At 50.4% G+C, this 17,763-nt stretch overlaps 1 protein-coding gene across 1 annotated transcript; it reads right to left on the bottom strand.

Annotated features, from left to right (window-relative positions):
• Window positions 1–3,644: 3,644 nt before the first annotated feature.
• Window positions 3,645–7,032, bottom strand: LOC142860053 (keratin, type I cuticular Ha6). Its single transcript, XM_075990771.1, has 7 exons — window positions 6,577–7,032; window positions 5,842–5,924; window positions 5,458–5,614; window positions 4,820–4,981; window positions 4,596–4,721; window positions 4,204–4,424; window positions 3,645–3,840 (listed from the first exon to the last, which is right to left on the bottom strand). Exons 1-7 carry the CDS (start codon window positions 7,030–7,032, stop codon window positions 3,645–3,647), a joined length of 1,401 nt encoding a protein of 466 aa, XP_075846886.1.
• Window positions 7,033–17,763: the final 10,731 nt, after the last annotated feature.

Here is a 17,763-nt window from a genome sequence, read left to right as displayed (position 1 = left end):
CAGCAAAGCTCAGATATAACAAGACCTGCTTTAGCACCTCCAGCATGTGGCTGACTAAACCTGGGATTCTCTCCCAAGCTGCTTGATAAAATAGTGCCTATGGAAAACAGAGAGGAGAGAATTGGAGGAGGATCCACAGGGGCATGAGTCACACTCTGGGGTCCCGAGAAAAGCAATCTGACATCTGAACTCATGGGCTCAAAAAGCCCCCAGCATGAACCACCTGACTCCACCTTCCAGGGTCTCCCTCTGTTTCTTCTGTAGTGAGAACAAATATCAGTTAAGCATTAACTGAGCTTGAAAAAGCTCGGATAGCACCTGTTCGTGGCAAGGACTTCTGGTGGCAGCAGTCAGTCCCTTCAAACGCTCAGTCCTGTTGAAATGGAACTTGGTAAAGCTAAGCAGCTGTCATTAGGGAGTGGGAACAGACTCTAACAGACTCTAAGCACACAGTTCCCTATCTGGTGGGCCAGGTGCGTAGGTCACTCCCATCAGCCACTGCACCCTTCCCACGGCCAGGGACCCCGTGTGATCAGGACCCACCCAGCATAATCCTAGGGTGCCATTGGCTGCCTCCGCCTCTCCTCCCTGGACCACCATGCCTCAGTGCTACGATGCAGCTGAGCTGAGAGCCTGGTTGAGCCTCCCGGAATGTTTGTGCTTCCCACCCATCCCTCTCCTATGTCACAGCCTCCTGGGAATGTCTGTGGATGTGTTCTGGGCTCATCAGGGAAACTCTGAAGCCATGTGTCCCAGAGAAGTCACAGCAAGAAGGTCTAGGAATTCTGGATTCATCTACTCAACCCCAAGGATGACATGACTTCGTTGGTGGGACTTTACACCTGAGCTGACTAGATAGGGACCAAGTGCTGCCGGCAGCTTCAAACAGTCCTCCAAACCGCCCTGTTAATGAGAACAGCGGCGGGGACTTCCGTCACCCCCTCGGTATGTGCCAGGACCTGTGCTCCGTCCTTCTACGCGCCCTCTCTCTCAGTCCTCACGATATCCTCATGAGACACGAGGTTAGCATTATCAGGGCATTATTATAACCCTACTGGGTAGATGACTACTTACGATGCTTGAGGAGCCAGTCAAGGAGTAGCAGAGGTGACAAAAATGGCTCTTGTTCAAAATGTGCAGTCCCCTGAAATTAAACCCTACCATCACCTACACCCTGCATAGATAGAAGGGTGCCAACTCCCACAGAAATCCCAATGGTGGGGCCAAGAATAGTTTATTCAGAGTCCACATAGGCTCTGCCAGGAGACCATAGCCCTGCCCATCCAGTGACTCCAGTCCTCAGACCCATCCCGCTGCCTCTGGGGGCTCAGCCCCAGTCATTCCTTCTCCTTAGAGCTCACACCCCTCTCCAGTCCTGCTGTGCTCACCCAACACTTGGAACCCCAGGAGGTGACGGAGAGAATCCCCTCGTCCTCCATGAACTGCTATCCTCTCTCTTGTGGTTCAGCCGCCTCTTCCCGAGGGACTGCCCTAGGGACTAACCTCAGGCTTCCTTTGAAACACCCCTGCAATGTCGACAACGGTGCTGTCCTTCTGGACGTCTCAGCGTGCACGAGTGAGTGCAAGCGTGTGAATGTGAGTGAGTGTGTGCGGGAGTGACTGAGTGAACGAGTGGATTGTGTTACATAAAGAAATAAAGGATTTGGAGGAGAAGAGAGCATAGAAGGGGGAATCGGAAGAAGGAAAGAAAGAATGAATGGCTAGGAGAAGCGGAAAGGGCAGTAGATAAGGAAGCAGAATCTGCAAGGCAGGAGCCAGCAGCACCTGCCCCAACAAGCCGGGTCCCCTAGCAGAGAACAAAAGCCATCTGCTCAAAAGGAGACAGGAGACAGTGAGGCAGCTCAAAGGTGTGGCTGAAAAATTCCTGATGTTTTTAGATAATAAGATATTTTATTAACAAAAACAGATAAGTAATATTTTCAGGGCTATGAAATGCCTAGAAATTGTGCCGCTCCATTTCTTTGCCCCCCATTAGAATCTAAAGAACTGAAATAAAATAATTGCCCAGAATTCCATATCAGCAGGAACTAACATTGTTTAGAAGCACCCTGATAATCTCCCCCTCGAGATCTTTGTCCTCTGTCCAGAACATGGCATGGTCATACTCAACATGTCCTAAAATACCTTCTTGCTTCCTTGTTCTGCCAGTCCAAATCTTCTCAGAACCCTTCCCTAGTCACCCCAACATTCAACAATCTTTCCCCCTGCTCACAAGCCAGCTCTGGGTCTATGTTCTGAACTGAAGAATAGGTCAAAAGGCAGAGGCCAGCATGGGACCTCTGACTTCTCATAGACCCGGCTTCTGTGATGAGGAGAGTATCCAGAGCCCCGCCCAATTAAGCTCCATATGCCAGTCAGAACAGCTCAGTCGGGATCACCCGCACACTGAGTGCCACTTCACATAGCAGACTGGCCATCCCCTGTACCTGCCACCCCATACTTTCTGTAACTGGAATAAAAGACCAGTGAACAGAAATGGGAATTGAATAATGTTGTACTTTACTAGGCAAGATGGTGAGCTGAAAAGGTAATGGGTTTACATGTCTCAAAAACATCCTGCCTCTCATCTCATCTCCTGCCAGCAACTTCACAGGGCATGGGAGTGGTGAGAGAGTCAATCACTCTGGAGCTCAGGCTCGCCTCTCTGGTCAGGCATCAGATGCATCCCTGAGCCTTGTATGTCTATGCCTCTGTCATCTCGGTGTTCCTCCCTCATTCTGTGGGTGTCTGTGCTCAGGGACTTCCTGAAACTCTAAGTCTGGCGACTATCTGCCATCCTCAACCTTGTGCTCCTCCCAGGACATCTGAGCTGTAGGTTAGGACAAACAAACCATCAGCAGTGTGTACATGAAACGCTGACTCCTCTTTACAATACAGAGTGCAAATGAGTCTTTATAATACAGAATATAAAAGTGCCCCTAGCCTCCAGGGTCTTCTATCATTCCCATACCCCCATGTTAGGAACATGGATTTGCCTGACGCTCTGCCTTCACTTTCCAGTTCACCCCAACTCCCCTCCATGGTGTGGTTGGCTCAGTCTGGGCTAACTGAGATTGGAGCTCTCTGGTTGGCCCTGGGACTCTATTGAACTGATACGTGTTGGGAAGAAGGGAAACAGGAGCTAGCCACGGGAGAAAGTAGGGCGGCATGAGAGATGATCACTGATGCCATCAGGACAGCTAAAGAAGACTGGAGGCTTTGCATTTTCTCTGCCTATCTTAGGGTAGGTGCCTACAGACAAAGCTAATCTAGGGACAACCAACAGGCACCCACCAAGATTGAGGTAGGAGTCAGTGTCTGTTGACCAGAACGTAAAGCATCTCCAATATTAATTCTTTGAATCACTCAGCGACTTTACTGCATCCCATACCCAAACACCCATAGACACTAACCCCAGGAGAATCAACAGAGTCAGTCAGGATCTGCTTTGCTATGCCAAGAGAACACTTTATTGGGTATGTTTCCAGGGAAACCTGGTTTTGCATGGCGTAAAAAGCACAGTTAAGACCAGAAACAATAGATGAATTTTAGTAGAAAAACCTGCTAAGCAAGGAGGGCCCGAGGGAAGTGCAAAATCATTTCGCTGCCAAGAGCCACGAGGCCTAGGCCTCACTGGTGGCTGGTCACAGTGCACGGGGCACCACGTGCTCCCTGGAGGAGACGACTCTTCCATCTCTGATCTCCTCGGTGATGGTACGAATCTGGGTGCTGACTTGGGGAGCTGGGGTGCAGGGTCCAGCCGGGGCGCAGGGTGTAGGGGGGACGTAAGGAACTCTTACAGCAGGCTTGCACTCCGTGGAACAAGGGTGGGCAGGAAGCCTGAAGAAATGAAGTCACAATGTGAAGCACTTGGCATGAGAGCATTAGACCAACTTAGTGGATCCTGTTGGACAGTGGTAACGACAATGGATGACATCAGAGCATTTAAGTGACTCTGAAACCCCAAGGAAGGGAGGATGGAGCTGCAAGAGGGGAGACTAGAAATGTCCACCAAAAAGATGGCCGAAGATGGGCTTGAGCCTCGCCTTATCTTGTCCCCTTGAACATTTCCAAAGCCCTGGACCAGAAGGATTCTTTAATGGCTTCAGCTCCGCCACCTTCATCTTCGAAACAACCCCTCAGCTCTGAAAGTGTGTCAAGCCCTTCTCTCAGCCCAGCTCTGAGAGGCAGAGGATCACTCACTTGCAATCCTCGCCCTCCAGCAAGCGACGGTAGGTGGCAATCTCCGATTCCAGCCGGGCCTTGACATCCAACAACACCTGATACTCGTGGTTCTGCCGCTCCAGGTCACAGCGGATCTCAGCCAGCTGGTGCTCCACATTGGTGATCAGACACTGCATCTGACCCAGCTGCGAGCCATAGCGGGCCTCTGTCTCAGCCAGCGTAGACTCCAGGGAATTCCGCTACAGTGGGGAAGAGGCGCTATTGAGAAGGGATTCCGCCCTAAACACCCGCTATCCTAGTATCTGCACACAGTTGGGCTTAGGCCCTGTGAGAACGTGATGTCCAGCACATTGCTATGTCAGAGAGCCTCCAATGAACTGTGACCAGTCAGCTGGGCAGAGACCACCCACCATGCTCTGCTGGGCCTGCAGTTCGATCTCCAGGGCGTTGACTGTGCGTCTCAGCTCGATGATCTCCGTCTGGCAGCACTGCAGCTGCTCGGAGCTGGACAGCACCTGCTGGTTCAGCTCCTCGGTCTACGGAAGAGAGAATGCAGAACGGGATGAGACCTAGAGCCCCCCCTTTCCACAGTGACCCCACCCCACAGCCCACAGTCCTGGGTCGCCAACCCCACCTGAGTGTTGAACCAAGCCTCCACATCTCTGCGGTTATTCTCCACCAGGGTCTCATACTGGCACCTCATGTCATCCAATATCTTGTTGAGATCCACTGGCGGGGCAGCATCTACCTCCACGTTCAGTCGGTCCCCAAGCTGGGAACGGAGTGCATTGACTTCCTGCGGTGACAAAGCAAGGGTGGCATGTGGCTGTGAGAAAGTTGCTGGCTTGGTAGGTTCCATGACCTGGGTTCAAATTCTCCTCCCTCCCTCAGGTACCGTGAGACAAGGGAGCTGGCCTCTTTGAACATGGGTCTCCCCATGGGTCTAGCTATACCTCACCCCTCCTGAGGATTTAGGGGATGACACACCAAGCCAATAGAATTATTATCAGACACCATAACACAAATGGAGTTGAAGTGTCATGGGTGAGGGTGTAGTCTCTGTGTGATGTAGGCAAATGACATTACATCTTTACAACCGTCTTCTCAGCTGTAAAATGGAGCTCATGATGCCATCTAACTTTTGGGATGAAAGTGGGGGTAAACTAAGATACAAAGTGCTTCGTGGACTTCCTGCCATACAGTGAGCCCAGGGGTCAGCAGTGACTCCTTGGCTGGTTGGGGACCTTTGGGGTCAGGTGACAGCAATCTCACCTCCTCGTGGTTCCTCTTGAGACACAGCAGCTCCTCCTTCAGGGACTCCACCTGCGCCTCCAGGTCAGCCTTACACAGGGTCAGCTCGTCCAGGATGCGGCGTAGGCCATTGATGTCCGCCTCCACCAGCTGCCGCAGGGACAACTCCGTCTCATACCTGCATACACAGAACCCTGCCCAGTCTGCAGCAAGGGAAGCGGCTGCCATGGCTAACTTAGAGTCAGAAACACAGGGGTCCTTTCCCTTGTCTCGGGAGGGATCCAAGGCCTCTGCCGTGGCTTCCAATTTACAGCTGTATTGGGCTTTATTCCCACCTCACCAGCTCCCAAAACTCAAGGGACAGAACTTGACACAGAGCAAACTTGCCCTAGTTGGGCTACTCACTTGGTCCGGAAGTCATCAGCAGCCAACTTGGCATTGTCAATTTGTAAGACAAGCCTGGCATTCTCAGACTTGGTCAACAGGATCTGGAAAAACAAGAGGTTTGCCCTGAACTGGGGAAGGGCTAGCAATGTGAGGATGGGGGGCGGGAGGACACAGCTCACAGATGCCTCTAAATACAGGCAATGTCTTTAAATATCCAGTCATGGAAGGAGAATGGGCCCTAGGAGGGAAACCACATCACTTGCGCATCAGTCCTGGCTTCTGTAGCCTCCAGGGTGGCCCAGCAGGATACATCAGGGTGAGGTTCTGATATATCAGAACTGGGTTCTGATTCTGGATTCCACATTTAGGTTGTGTGACCTTGTGCAAGCTGCTCAGGCTCTCAAAACTCAACCTTCTCATCTGTTAGATGGGCACAGCGATAGCCCTATCTCCAGGATGAAGAATAAGCAAGCCAGTGGCTAGGAAGGTGTCAGATACAGCACTACACCAAGTGGGGACTAAGATTATGATCCTTCCCTCCCTAAGCTAAGACAACAAGGGAAGGAGTAGACCAGCTGGTAACAGGGTACACAGACCAGCAGAGAAGCCTGAGACCCCAGGGAACCAAGTCCCAGAGAATAGAGCTCTCTCCATCCAGAAGGATTTCCTGTATGCTTCAGTGAGCAGCTGAATCTTGGAATGGAAGGCTTCCGGGAGTTGCCTGGCCCGCCGGAAGAGGACCTGGTCCATTACCTTCTGCTGCAAGTCCTCGGCGGTCTTGAAGTAGGACTGGTAGTCCGGGCAGATGTATGGCACTTGACGCTCATACCATTCTCGGATGCGGCACTCCAGCTGCGCATTCTCCTGCTCCAGCTGCCGCACTTTCTCCAGGTAGTTGGCCAGGCGGTCATTCAGGACCTGCATGGTCGCCTTCTCGTTGCCATTGAAGCTGCCCTCACAGAACCAGCCTCCATTTCCTACAAAGCCGGAGGAGTGGTACCCAGAGGACAGGTAGGAGCCCGGCAAGCAGCTGCCGAGGCCGGAGAAGCCTGTCCTGAAGGACATGGAGCCCACAGTGCCAACCAAACTGGGGGCCCTGTAGGAGCCCATGGAATGGACAGAAGACATCCGAGAGAAGCTGCCTGAGGTGCCGCAGAGGCCCTTGGCAGACCCAGTGGAGAAGTTCGGGGTGCAGATCTGGGTGGCCATGACGTTAGCGAAGAAGGCTGCAGCTTAGGCAGGAGCTCAGGTTGTGGACTCCCCAGGGCTCCCTACAGTGCTTATATACACTCTCCATGGGGTGTTGGCGTGTTCCAGGTCTTTAGCTCTTGGGAAAACCCTATCCATTCCCAGAAAGCCTATCTCATTAGAATGTCATTTTTGCTATCCATCAGAATGTCTTTCCTTGTAAAAGAGGGAAAAAAATTGTCCAATTGGGTTTGCTAAGTCGGGACTCTCAGCCATTGTCATTTCCTGGCAGGCTGAATTTTATGACCTCGTCAAAGAGTCCTTGCTTCAGCTCTCATAAACTGGGAGTGGCCTCACATATGACATTTGGTTTCTGTCCTCCCTACTTGTCTTCCCCCGAGGAACCCCATCTGTCCATCTGTCACCCATACTCCCACAGCCGTTCATCCGTGCACGGGGCCACCGGAGTGATGAAGGAGGAGTAAAGGATACATAGTGGAATATTATTCAGCTATAAAGAAAAAGAAAACTATGGAATTTGCAGGAGAATGAATGGAGCTGGAAAGTATTGGGTTGAGTGAGGAAACACAGGCTGAGAAAGACAAACCCCACGTGTTCTCTGTCATATGTGGTTCCTCGCTTCTAATTTTTACACATGTGTGTTTATGTAGGAGTGTGTGTGTAAGTCAGACAACTAGAAAGGGGCCCATAAGAGAGACTTGGGGGGGGGGGGTGAAGAAGGTACTAGAACATGTGATAAGGACATAGGAAGGGGAAAGTGCGGCAAAAAGGATAAGAGATGATGGGGAGCAGAGGGAAGAGGGGAAGGGGTGGGAGTGAGGAGCAGGGTCAAGCAAAACTAATACAGACCTATCTATACAGACACATTCCATAAGGAACCTGATACCTCGCTAGCTAATTTTAAAAGTAAAGGCCAGAAAGATGGCTCAGTGGGCAGAAGCTCTTGCCTGACAACCTGAGTTTGATCTGGGGATCCTAAAGTAGAGGGAAAGACCTGATTTCTGAAAGATGTCCTCTGACCTACACCACACACACACACACACATACACACGCAGGAGCATGCATGTGTCTACACTCTTACACACATATCATGCACACATACACACAATAATAATTTTTAAAATAAATATTTCAAAAGTATGTGTAGGCCAGGGAGATGGTTTAGTGAGTAAAGGTACCTGCAACCAAGCCTGACGATCTGAGTTCAATCCCCAGGCCCATATGGTAGAAGGAAAGAAGCAACTACAAGTTTCCCTTTGATCCACACATGGACACCGCGTTTGCATGCACCTGTGTATACACATACACACAGAAGAAATAAATGTAATTTTTAGATTTAAATTTAATAAAATTAAGAGAACTAGCTGTGGCAATGTGCTTGTCGTGCTTGGGATTTCAACTCTTCCGTGTGCGCCTCATAGCCAGTGAACCTCTGCCAGTTGCCATCCATTGCTTGAACACTCGTGGTAATCAGGGGGCGAGTGGTAATACTTATATCTGAAACCTGGGCTCTTAGACTCCAATTCAGGATACCTAGAATTTAGGGACAAGAGACCAGCATTCAGATACTGACTCCATCAATCATTCACCCCGTGACACTGAGCATGTCACCTCTCTGGGATCCCTAGTGGCCTGGTGGGAACAGTAGAGATCAGGGGGCTCTTCTGTCTACTCCACATAGATACAAAGAGGATCCAAAGATAACTACGAGTGTGTTTTGAAAGCCCCTCCATACTTTAGAAGTGCTGGTTAGCCAAAAGGATGGTCTTTGGTGATAGTTTATGGTAAGGGCAGCAAAGGCTCATGGGTATAAGCACTCTGCTGGAGTTTGCTGATGTCTCTGTGCCCCCTTTCAGGAGCAATACGATAGCAGTATAACCAACCCTTCAGACAGTTTATGAGCTGGTCATCATGTAATCCACCTGTTTGGAGCCATGGGCAGGGCTGGAAGACCATTTCCCTTGTAGTCTTCATCTACCCTGAGCCTAAAACCACTTAGACCTTCCTGGTCACCAAACACATCCCAGAGATGACCAACCGCAGAGTAGGAATAAAAAGATCAGAGCCAAATCACTACCAGATGCCTAAGCAAATCAAGAGAGGAGACCCTGAAACTTGTGGACCAAAGACAAGCTCGGTTCTTCCACCTCAAACCCTGGACTTGCCCAAGCGTAGGAGATGGTCCTGCTTGTTCTTCCTCCGTGGAGTCGTTTTGCAAAGCTGGCGTTTATGGAAGCGTTTATGTGCTTCTGAAGTTGTGCTTCTCAGCCTCTTAAAAACACTTTATAAGCTTCTCTCTGAGATTACTCAAGGAGGGTGATTGGCTGTGAAGAACACGCCCGGGATGGTAGACACCTCCACAGCTGCCTGAGAGTGGCTCCATGCCACTCTTGCCGGTCAAGAGAGTTGGGGGTACGTCAGCCTCTGCACCCCAGCTCTAGCTGCCCCATTAGCAACCTCCTTGTGACTGCTTCTCTCCCGGCTCTCCTACAAGGTTGAAGACCACCCTGTCGGGGAGCTTCTTGACTCAGCAGGGTAAACACTGTGGGTTGAGCGATCTTGGGTTGTTCAGGGCTGCCCTGTACACTGCCCAGTGTCTGTGACACTTCTCACCTCTGCCACCTGATGCCGTTCTCTTCTCTGTCTCCCTGTCTGTCACCCCCTCCTGTTAGGCCACTTGCCCTGGGTTTCAAGGTGGGAAGGAACTCACCCTAACTCCCTGCTCCCTTTACAAAGGGGCCCAGGTGGGAGGACACAATGATACAACAGGCTTTCCCAGGGCCTGCTCATTCATTCATTCATTCATTCATCCACTCGCTCAATTAATATTCCCTGGGAACCTACGCTGCACCAAGTTCACTCTAAGTGTTGAAGAGAGACGGTAGAAAAAGATGAAGTTTCTGCATCCACAGAGCTGGCACCACTTCTTGGCCTAGTTACAATGACCAAAATTGCCTAGAGACATTTTATATGTCCCCTGGCAAGGGGCGAGTGATGGTATCATCCCCAGATAACAACTGCTAAACTATCAGCACAGACACTGGGTGATCAGACTTCCCCTAAGCCCCTAATTCTATCTTCTAGGAAAACCATGAGTCTTTCTTCGTTGGCCCACCCAGGCAATCCTTAACACGCACAAACCCAGTTTGCCTTGTTTACCCCACAGTGCCTGTCATGCAAAATAGCCAAGACAGAGGCCTTCTCAAGCCCTCTCTACAGTGTTTCTAACATCAATCAAACACTCACTACCCTAAGGAACAGGAGACCTGGACTCCGGGCCTAGCTCTGCAGCAATTCCCTGAGCGAGCCCAGTGCACTATAAGCCTCAGCTCGTCCATGAGAACTGAGGCAGGGCCTCAGACACCCTGCAGTTAGCTATCCACACGCATTCCATGGAGATTACGAGTCGGTGGGGCATGGCTGTGGCTTATTCTCTATCCCCCATTATCCTGTCCCTATCGCTCATCTACAAAAGAAACAGGAGTTTCAGAGGTTCAAATATGACATGCTTGAGGCTTCTTTTCTTTCAAAGCATCCGTGTACTTCAGAAGTTCCCTTTGTCTTCAGCATCACACACCACAGGGAAATGGCAAGAGGCCTCCTCCCTAGCTTCTGCTCCATGGGCAGTAGCAGCATAGACCCACCTCCCCCTGTGGTTCCTGAGGAGGGCTCCTTCAGAGATCAGTGTCACTGGGCACCAAGCAGACATCCCAGCAGGCCCAGGCTAAAACGTCATCTCTGGCCAAATGCACTGGAGACCTCGAAGTACAGGAAAAAACTTAGGGAACATAGGCGTCTGAGCTGCTCGCTGCCTTTGGGCCTCCTTAGCAACAAGTGAATGGATATCTTGTCAGTCACAGAATTGTCAAAACTATCCCAAAGGGGGCTTGATAAATTAGAAATTATGTCATTGGTTTCAAAAATCAAGACCACTCTGAAACCCACAGTACAGGAACCGAAGTCAAACGCACTGTCCCAGACACTAACCACCTGATGGAATATTGGTGTCTGCAGCCTAGCCCAGTTGTCCAAGAAGAGACAACTGACCAAAGAGGCAGTGTCTTGTGCATGCAGAATACAGCAGTCCCTTTGGCCAGGATTCTCCACCAGCTTCTGACCTTTACTCTAGAGCAGTGGTTCTCAATCATCCTGATTCTGCCACCCTTTGATACAGTTCCTCATGTTCCGGTGACCCCCCTCAACCATAAAATCACTTTCATTGCTACTTCATAACTATAACTTTGCTACTGCAATGAATCATAATGTAAATATGTGCTTTCTGGTGGTCTCAGGTCACCCTTGTAAAAGGATCGTTCGGGACCCACAGGTTGAGAACCACTGTCCTAGACGTTCCTTCAGGTCTAGGTGATTTCAGTGCTCAGAGAACTCTCCATCCACCATGACTCAGTTGTGGGAGGACAGGGGAAGAGAGAAAATGCTACTGGGAGAACAGAAAAGGCCCCTTTTCTCAGACAAGTCTTAGAAAGCCATCAACCTCAAGATCAATAGCCAGATAAACATCTTTGTTGAAATTGAGTCTCATTGGAACGCTGAAGCTCTGCCTGGACTCAGGTAGCAAGCCCGATTGTCCCACCCACCCTTGAGCCATCGCTCCCATCCCGAGAACCCGCGGATGGCTTGCTGTAATGTGTCCAAGGAGGAAACGAATTTTCCCAGAAGGGATCCTTTTTTTTTCTGCTTCTCCAGGCTTTGGTCAGAATATGAGGGCCACCATATTACCATGGAACCCCAAAGACCAGAGAAATCAGACCAGACAGTAACCTGACAAGTAGTCTGGCCACCTACAATGGACACTGGCCACTCAAGATGGCCCGTGGCTGTCCCCCTTTGAGCAGCCTGCCGGCTCAGGCTTTGTTTTTCTGGTTTCCTCATATCACTTGCTTTCACCTTGAGGTCCACACACGGGTCCCAGAAAATTGCCTGCCATAGAAGATACCTGAAAATTAACTCCTTGTCCTAACGTCTTCAGGCCCCACCCAGGACCCCGCCCGCAACTAATCCTCATCTCCTCCACACAACTGTTCTTTCCTTATAACACGGAATTTGTTCAAGCGTGAAGCGCCTGGGATTTCTGGTCCCTCCACCTAGGAAACCTAGTGACTATATATTCTGCTCTAAATAACCATTTCCATAGCTCCTGCCAAATGTGCCGCCAGCTGATGTCAGGCGCTAGTACTGACATGCTGGGACTGGTACGCAAAGTCAAAGAGAGCACGGTGGGAAGTACAGATGCTTACGACGAAGAGATTGTTAACCATTCTTTTAAGTTTTCCGAAGGATCCAGAAAATGTCTCACTGGGTTTTGGTGGTGAAAGACTCAAGGACCATTTATAGACCTAGGAAGGACAGGGTTACCAGATCCGGCAAGAAAAAAACACATTCAATATTTTGGGGTATGGTTATACAAAAATGTTACTGTCTATATGCACAGCCAATTCATATGAGCACCCTGGGCTCCGCATGGAGGTCTTCAATAGGAACATATCGCTATTTAAGGGCCTCAGCCAAGCAAGATGCTACTCTCCCTTCCTTCCTCCCTGTGACCATGAAATTAACTAATACTGGGGACAAGTCCACCAAACTTCATTTGGAAAAAAATATGACCTTTGAGTCCCCATCTCAGTGACCTCTATGTGAGCCTTCCCGGGCTCCATTAGCAATCCTCAGAGTTTTGGGGGCTAAGTGATCTTGACCACTTCAGTGACGTTCTACTCTGATACCAGCTTCCTCCCACTAGGGTGACTCAGCCTGGGCAGGAGTCTCAAATCTCTCTCTCTCTCTCTCTCTCTCTCTCTCTCTCTCTCCTCTATTTCCAATATCTCAGGTGCCCAAAGTTCTGCCCACCTCCACTGTCACCAGCCCTCACTGGACCTAGGACAGTCTGGACACAAGCTAAGTGATCAAGGAGGTCCTTCATCCTCTCCCTGGCCGCCCTTGAGTGGGGATATTCAGGGGAGACGATGAAGAATAGCATTGACCTTAAACAGTGGCTCCCTATTCAAAACTCTAGGGCCTCAACTCTCTAAGACCCTAATACTGTTTTAAAACTCCCCCTGGGTCTAGCTTACCTTCGATAGGTCTTGAAATTCCCTCTTTATCATGCCCAGAATATCACCAGAATATTAATTCCTCAAAAGTACAAAAGAAGAAAAGTCTCTCCCCCAGGAGTGACTTTGGTTATTAACCCAAGCTTTGAAAGCCTGCTCAGAATGAGCCAAGTGTCTTCCCATAGTGAGTACCCAGGAAGCCACTGGGCCCAGCAGAAAGCCGTACCTCTCCAGTCCTCCAGGCCATGTTCTGCATTCATGTTTCAGGGCCCAGAGCCCTCTCCCCGAGGGCCAGCTCTTCCTGCACAATCATGTTGACCAACAGCTCCCATCTGGAGAATATGGCCTTCTGCTCAGAGGTGCTAAGGCCTGACTTCCCTCACTCAGCTTTTATGGTCTGAGAATTCCACAGTACAACCTTTTTCCCAGTGTGTTTAGAGAACCTGGGGTTTATGAGAGATGTACGGTTGGGCATCCTGGAACAGGGACATCAGTGTCTGCGTCCCCTCCATTCAAGTATCACTTAGCTGAACCACAAAGCAAACCCTCCCCTAAACGCCCCATTGGATTGGCTCGGCTGTCAGCATTTACAGATGCTGTGAAGTCCACATAACAACATCCCTCCTGCTAACAGCAGCATCTCGGTGGCCAGGCTCGAGCCTCCAGGCTATCATTAACTGCCCTACACACCAGAGGTTTTACTTTTAAGTTTCTCTGAGAGGCTCAGATGAAAGCAGTCGCATGGCGGTTATGACCGATCGTGAAAGTTAAACAGAGAATAAGTGTCAGACACCTGCCAACTTTACCACAAATTCACCCCTAAAAGGTGCCTGAATGAGTCTCAGCAGCCACCCATCCACCTTCCTCTCCCAAACTCCGTGAGGGGACACAATGTGCCCATTTTTCCCAGAACCCCAGAACAACTGTTCAGAGGAACATAGATCATGTACTCTGCTCTACCTCTAAGGTCCCAAGACTACCATCCAAAAGGACGTAGGCTCCCTGAGATACATGAATCCAAAAAGCGGGAAGAAAAAAAGGGTCCCAGGAGGGACATGGGGGACCCTGGGACAATATATCATTAGGATCATTAGGCCGTATTGGCTACACCCTTACAATGGCATCGCTTCCCAGCCTTATTGTAGGGTTTCCTAGGGCGGAACAGTGGGATTCCCATTCTAGGAAGGCTAGGGAAGTCTCATACTCCTGTTTGGGTGATCAAAGCCACCACCCGAACAAGATGATCCAAGTACCAAAGGAGTCTCAGGCAAGGAACTCTGCCCTCAGTTGCACCTTGGTCTCCAGAGCCTGGCTGCCATACCCAAATCTGGGGACAGACAGAAAGAGCTGCCTACTGAGACCAGGTCTGAGGCTTCGCCCCTCTACCTTGGATCCTAAGAGGTGACCAGAGGTCCCATCTGCTTTCTGGCAAGAGTCTGCCCTCTGCAGGGCCCAGGCAGGACAAACAGCCCCACAGGATGGGCAGACGTGTACTGGTCCATTAACAAAGGGAGGAGCCTTGAGGATGGGGAGGGACCTTTTGCTCAAGGTGAGAAGCCAGGAGCTTCTTAAGAATTGCAACACTAAACCACCATGGTATGTCATTTACCACATATCAGACTTTCCCACCGATCCACCAACCCCCTGCCTGGGCTCCTGACCTAATGCCGAGGCTCCCGGACATCCCAGGAATGTACCTGGTTGACTCTTCTGTCACCTGAGCGAGCACTGGGGCCTTGAAGTCTTGTTCCTCTCCCACATTACTGGAAGCGAGCATATGACCTCTGACAAAGTACCAACCAGCGTCTCAGGGAGCACTTTGGAATTGTGGATCCCGTCCTTTGAACTAGGTTTGTCGCTTAGAAGGTCTGAATTGGTCTCCTGTGTGCAAAATGGGCAGGACAGTGACAGTTTCGGGGATGATCGAAGATGAAATGGCATAAAGCTGAGGAGCCGGGGAGAGGATTCAGTGTGCAGGGTGTTGGCCTTTCCAACCTGGTTGTAACCTAGGGTCTCCTGCCTTAACACACACTCATTCACGGTCCGACATAGCTGGGAGTCAGGCGCCACTGGGTCAGGGCTGCTTGTTCACTACCACAGCTCTGGGAAGCAGTCACAGAGCCTGGTGTGGCCTGAGCACCTAGGACAAGCCCGTAGGAGGGGCGATGTTGACCCAGCAGGTCTTTTCTCCCTCAAGTGTCACCCCATACAGGTGACTAAGGTGATATATGGAGCCTAGGCAGAAAGACAAGATCCCCACCCACCCCTCCCACCTCCCAGGCCAGAGAGCTCAGAAAGGCTGCTTGGTGGCCTGGCAGAAACACCTGCTCCTGACCCGCCCCAACCAGCTTCCCCAAGACACCTGCTGGGACCACAGAACTCGTTAGTTGGGGCTCCTCACAGTCCTCCCTGGGATCGGAGTGAAAGGCTCCCAGGCCAGATTGAGTCACCTCCAAATGCCTCAGGGGTCTAGCTCCTGTCACTGAATGACCCCCCCCCCTCATATTCTACGGACCTTGCTAATAGAGAGTCAGGAAAGATTCTTTGACCTTGGGGACCAGAACCAGCCAGGAACACTCAGCTTTGAGAACTCCTAATCATAACTGGGGCGGGAGGCCCCATTTTTTTTCTTGCCCTTGGTGTGGTGTGCTTACTACCTCTTCCATTTCCCATAGTCCCTGGGTCCTCATCTAGTCCATTATTTCAGCTCCTATAAATACTCTAGGTATGAGGATGTGGGTGACCCCGAAACTATTTCTACCTCAAAGGGAGTCACAGAACCAGAAAGGTCACGACCGGAGAGTTGTTTGGTGAGCACTGACATACTGTGTGTCAGATGTTGTGAGTCCTCGACTTTAATAGCCCACATGAGAGGTAGCAATTAGCAGGAAAGGAAGTGCTCATAGTTAGTTCCTGTTTGTCTGAGAACTCGTTTCAAGATAAACGCCATCTTTTTTTCTTTCTCTTTCTCCAGAATCAATCCAGCCGTCAAGAAAACAATAGCATTCAACAGGTAGCGCCAGCCTAAACAAATCAACCAAAACTCAAAAAGGGTTGGGAGAAAAGGCATGGCCTGTTTTACTATGAGGCCTTAGCTCCTGGGAGAGCTCTGGACGCTGAACCTGACCTGAGCCCCACCTCCTTCTGTAGTGGCAAACAGAGTGGGCTCTGGAATGAGTGATTAGATGTCGTCTCTGCTTTAGCTAGCCCAGGCACCTGAGTAGCCCTGTGTGCCTAAGCCACCTGCCTGTGGCCTGCAAGTGGGAAGAGTCTTAAGTTACACCCGGGTGGGGTGGGAACCTAGAGAACAGAGACAGGAAAGAGAGGGAAAGACCAGAGAAAGGTGACAGGTAGCAAGAGTGCCAGAGACCCTCCAACCCTCCAGCAAAAATTCTGTGACAAAATTCAAATGTCACCTTGGAGACAGTTCCTTCATTCTTCTCTTCTTTCAACAAGCACTAGCTAAACCCTCCCCAAGACAAAAAGACAGCCCTACCCTTAGGGTCATACTGTCAATGTGAGGACAGGTGGGCACAATCCTGGGAGCACCCACAGGGGCATGCCACCCCGTCTGTCACGGAGAAGGGTCTTCCATCTCAATCTGCATTTTAAGAAAAGCTTTATAGTCACAAATAAAACAAAGATGTGCTCTAGAGAGGAAGAAGAGGAAGACTGAGGTCTCCAATAGAACAAGGGCTCTCCAGGTGCCCAACCACATGGCCACCTCACCAAGAGTATTTTGGGATAGCAGAACCTTGAGATTCATGGGGCAGGCTCTTGTAGGAGCCAGGGCTGGAAGGAGGCAAGAAGAAGTCAGATCATCTGACCTGGACCTACAAAGGATCGAGACCTTTCCTTGGCGGCTATGGATATCTCCAGAGGCATCTCTAGGTTATAAGACTTCAAATTTCAACCCATAACCCCAGCTTGAGTGAAGGGCAGAGTCAAACCGGAGGCAGGGAGGCCGGTGAGAATATTGTAGTAGCATATAGTAGTTCTCAAAGCTAGAACTAGGAAAGATACAGGAGCTAAACACTGTCCATGGGAAGGACTATGGAAGATGAGAAGAGAGGGAACAAAATGATACTGTCTTGGAACTCCAGGTCCTTGAGAGTGGAGCAAGGATGGATCAAAGGGGGTGGCCCTATAGATCTGTAGAACTTAGGTAGGGCGGGTGAATCTGAAGTTGGAGAGGCAGATGTAGGGGGTCATCAAACATGTAGTAATTGGGCCCACAGACATGTCCAGGAGGATCCCAGGGGAGGGTAAAGAACAGAGAGAAAACATTTCTGCAGTCAATTTGTATAGGACCAGCATAGCCAGAGGAGGCTGTGACTTTGGGTCAGGTCTCCAGAAAAGCAGGCTGAGGTGCTGAGTGAGTCATGGGTTAGTCCGCTGGGTGGTTTAGAGTCGCAAGACCTTGGGGTGTGCCAAGGAAAACAGAAAAGAAGGATATCTCAGGCCAAAATGGAGTTATCAGCCTGGAAGGCAGCCAGTTGGGGCTGGGATACCTGTCTTGAGCCTCCATTTTCCCAAAAATCCCATCAGTATCTAAGATGTCTGCTCATCCCACCTGTCCCCACCTCACCCATCACCCAAATCAGAGGGGTGGCAGAGGCCACCCTCAGAAACCAGGCCAGACACCAAAACATTTGCAGGAAAT

This window comes from Microtus pennsylvanicus, chromosome 11 (assembly GCF_037038515.1).
Source record: "Microtus pennsylvanicus isolate mMicPen1 chromosome 11, mMicPen1.hap1, whole genome shotgun sequence".
In the NCBI taxonomy this organism is placed as follows: Eukaryota; Metazoa; Chordata; class Mammalia; order Rodentia; family Cricetidae; genus Microtus; species Microtus pennsylvanicus.
The sequence above is the reverse complement of the archived record's forward strand: the minus strand, read 5'-3'. Positions and strand labels throughout refer to the sequence as shown.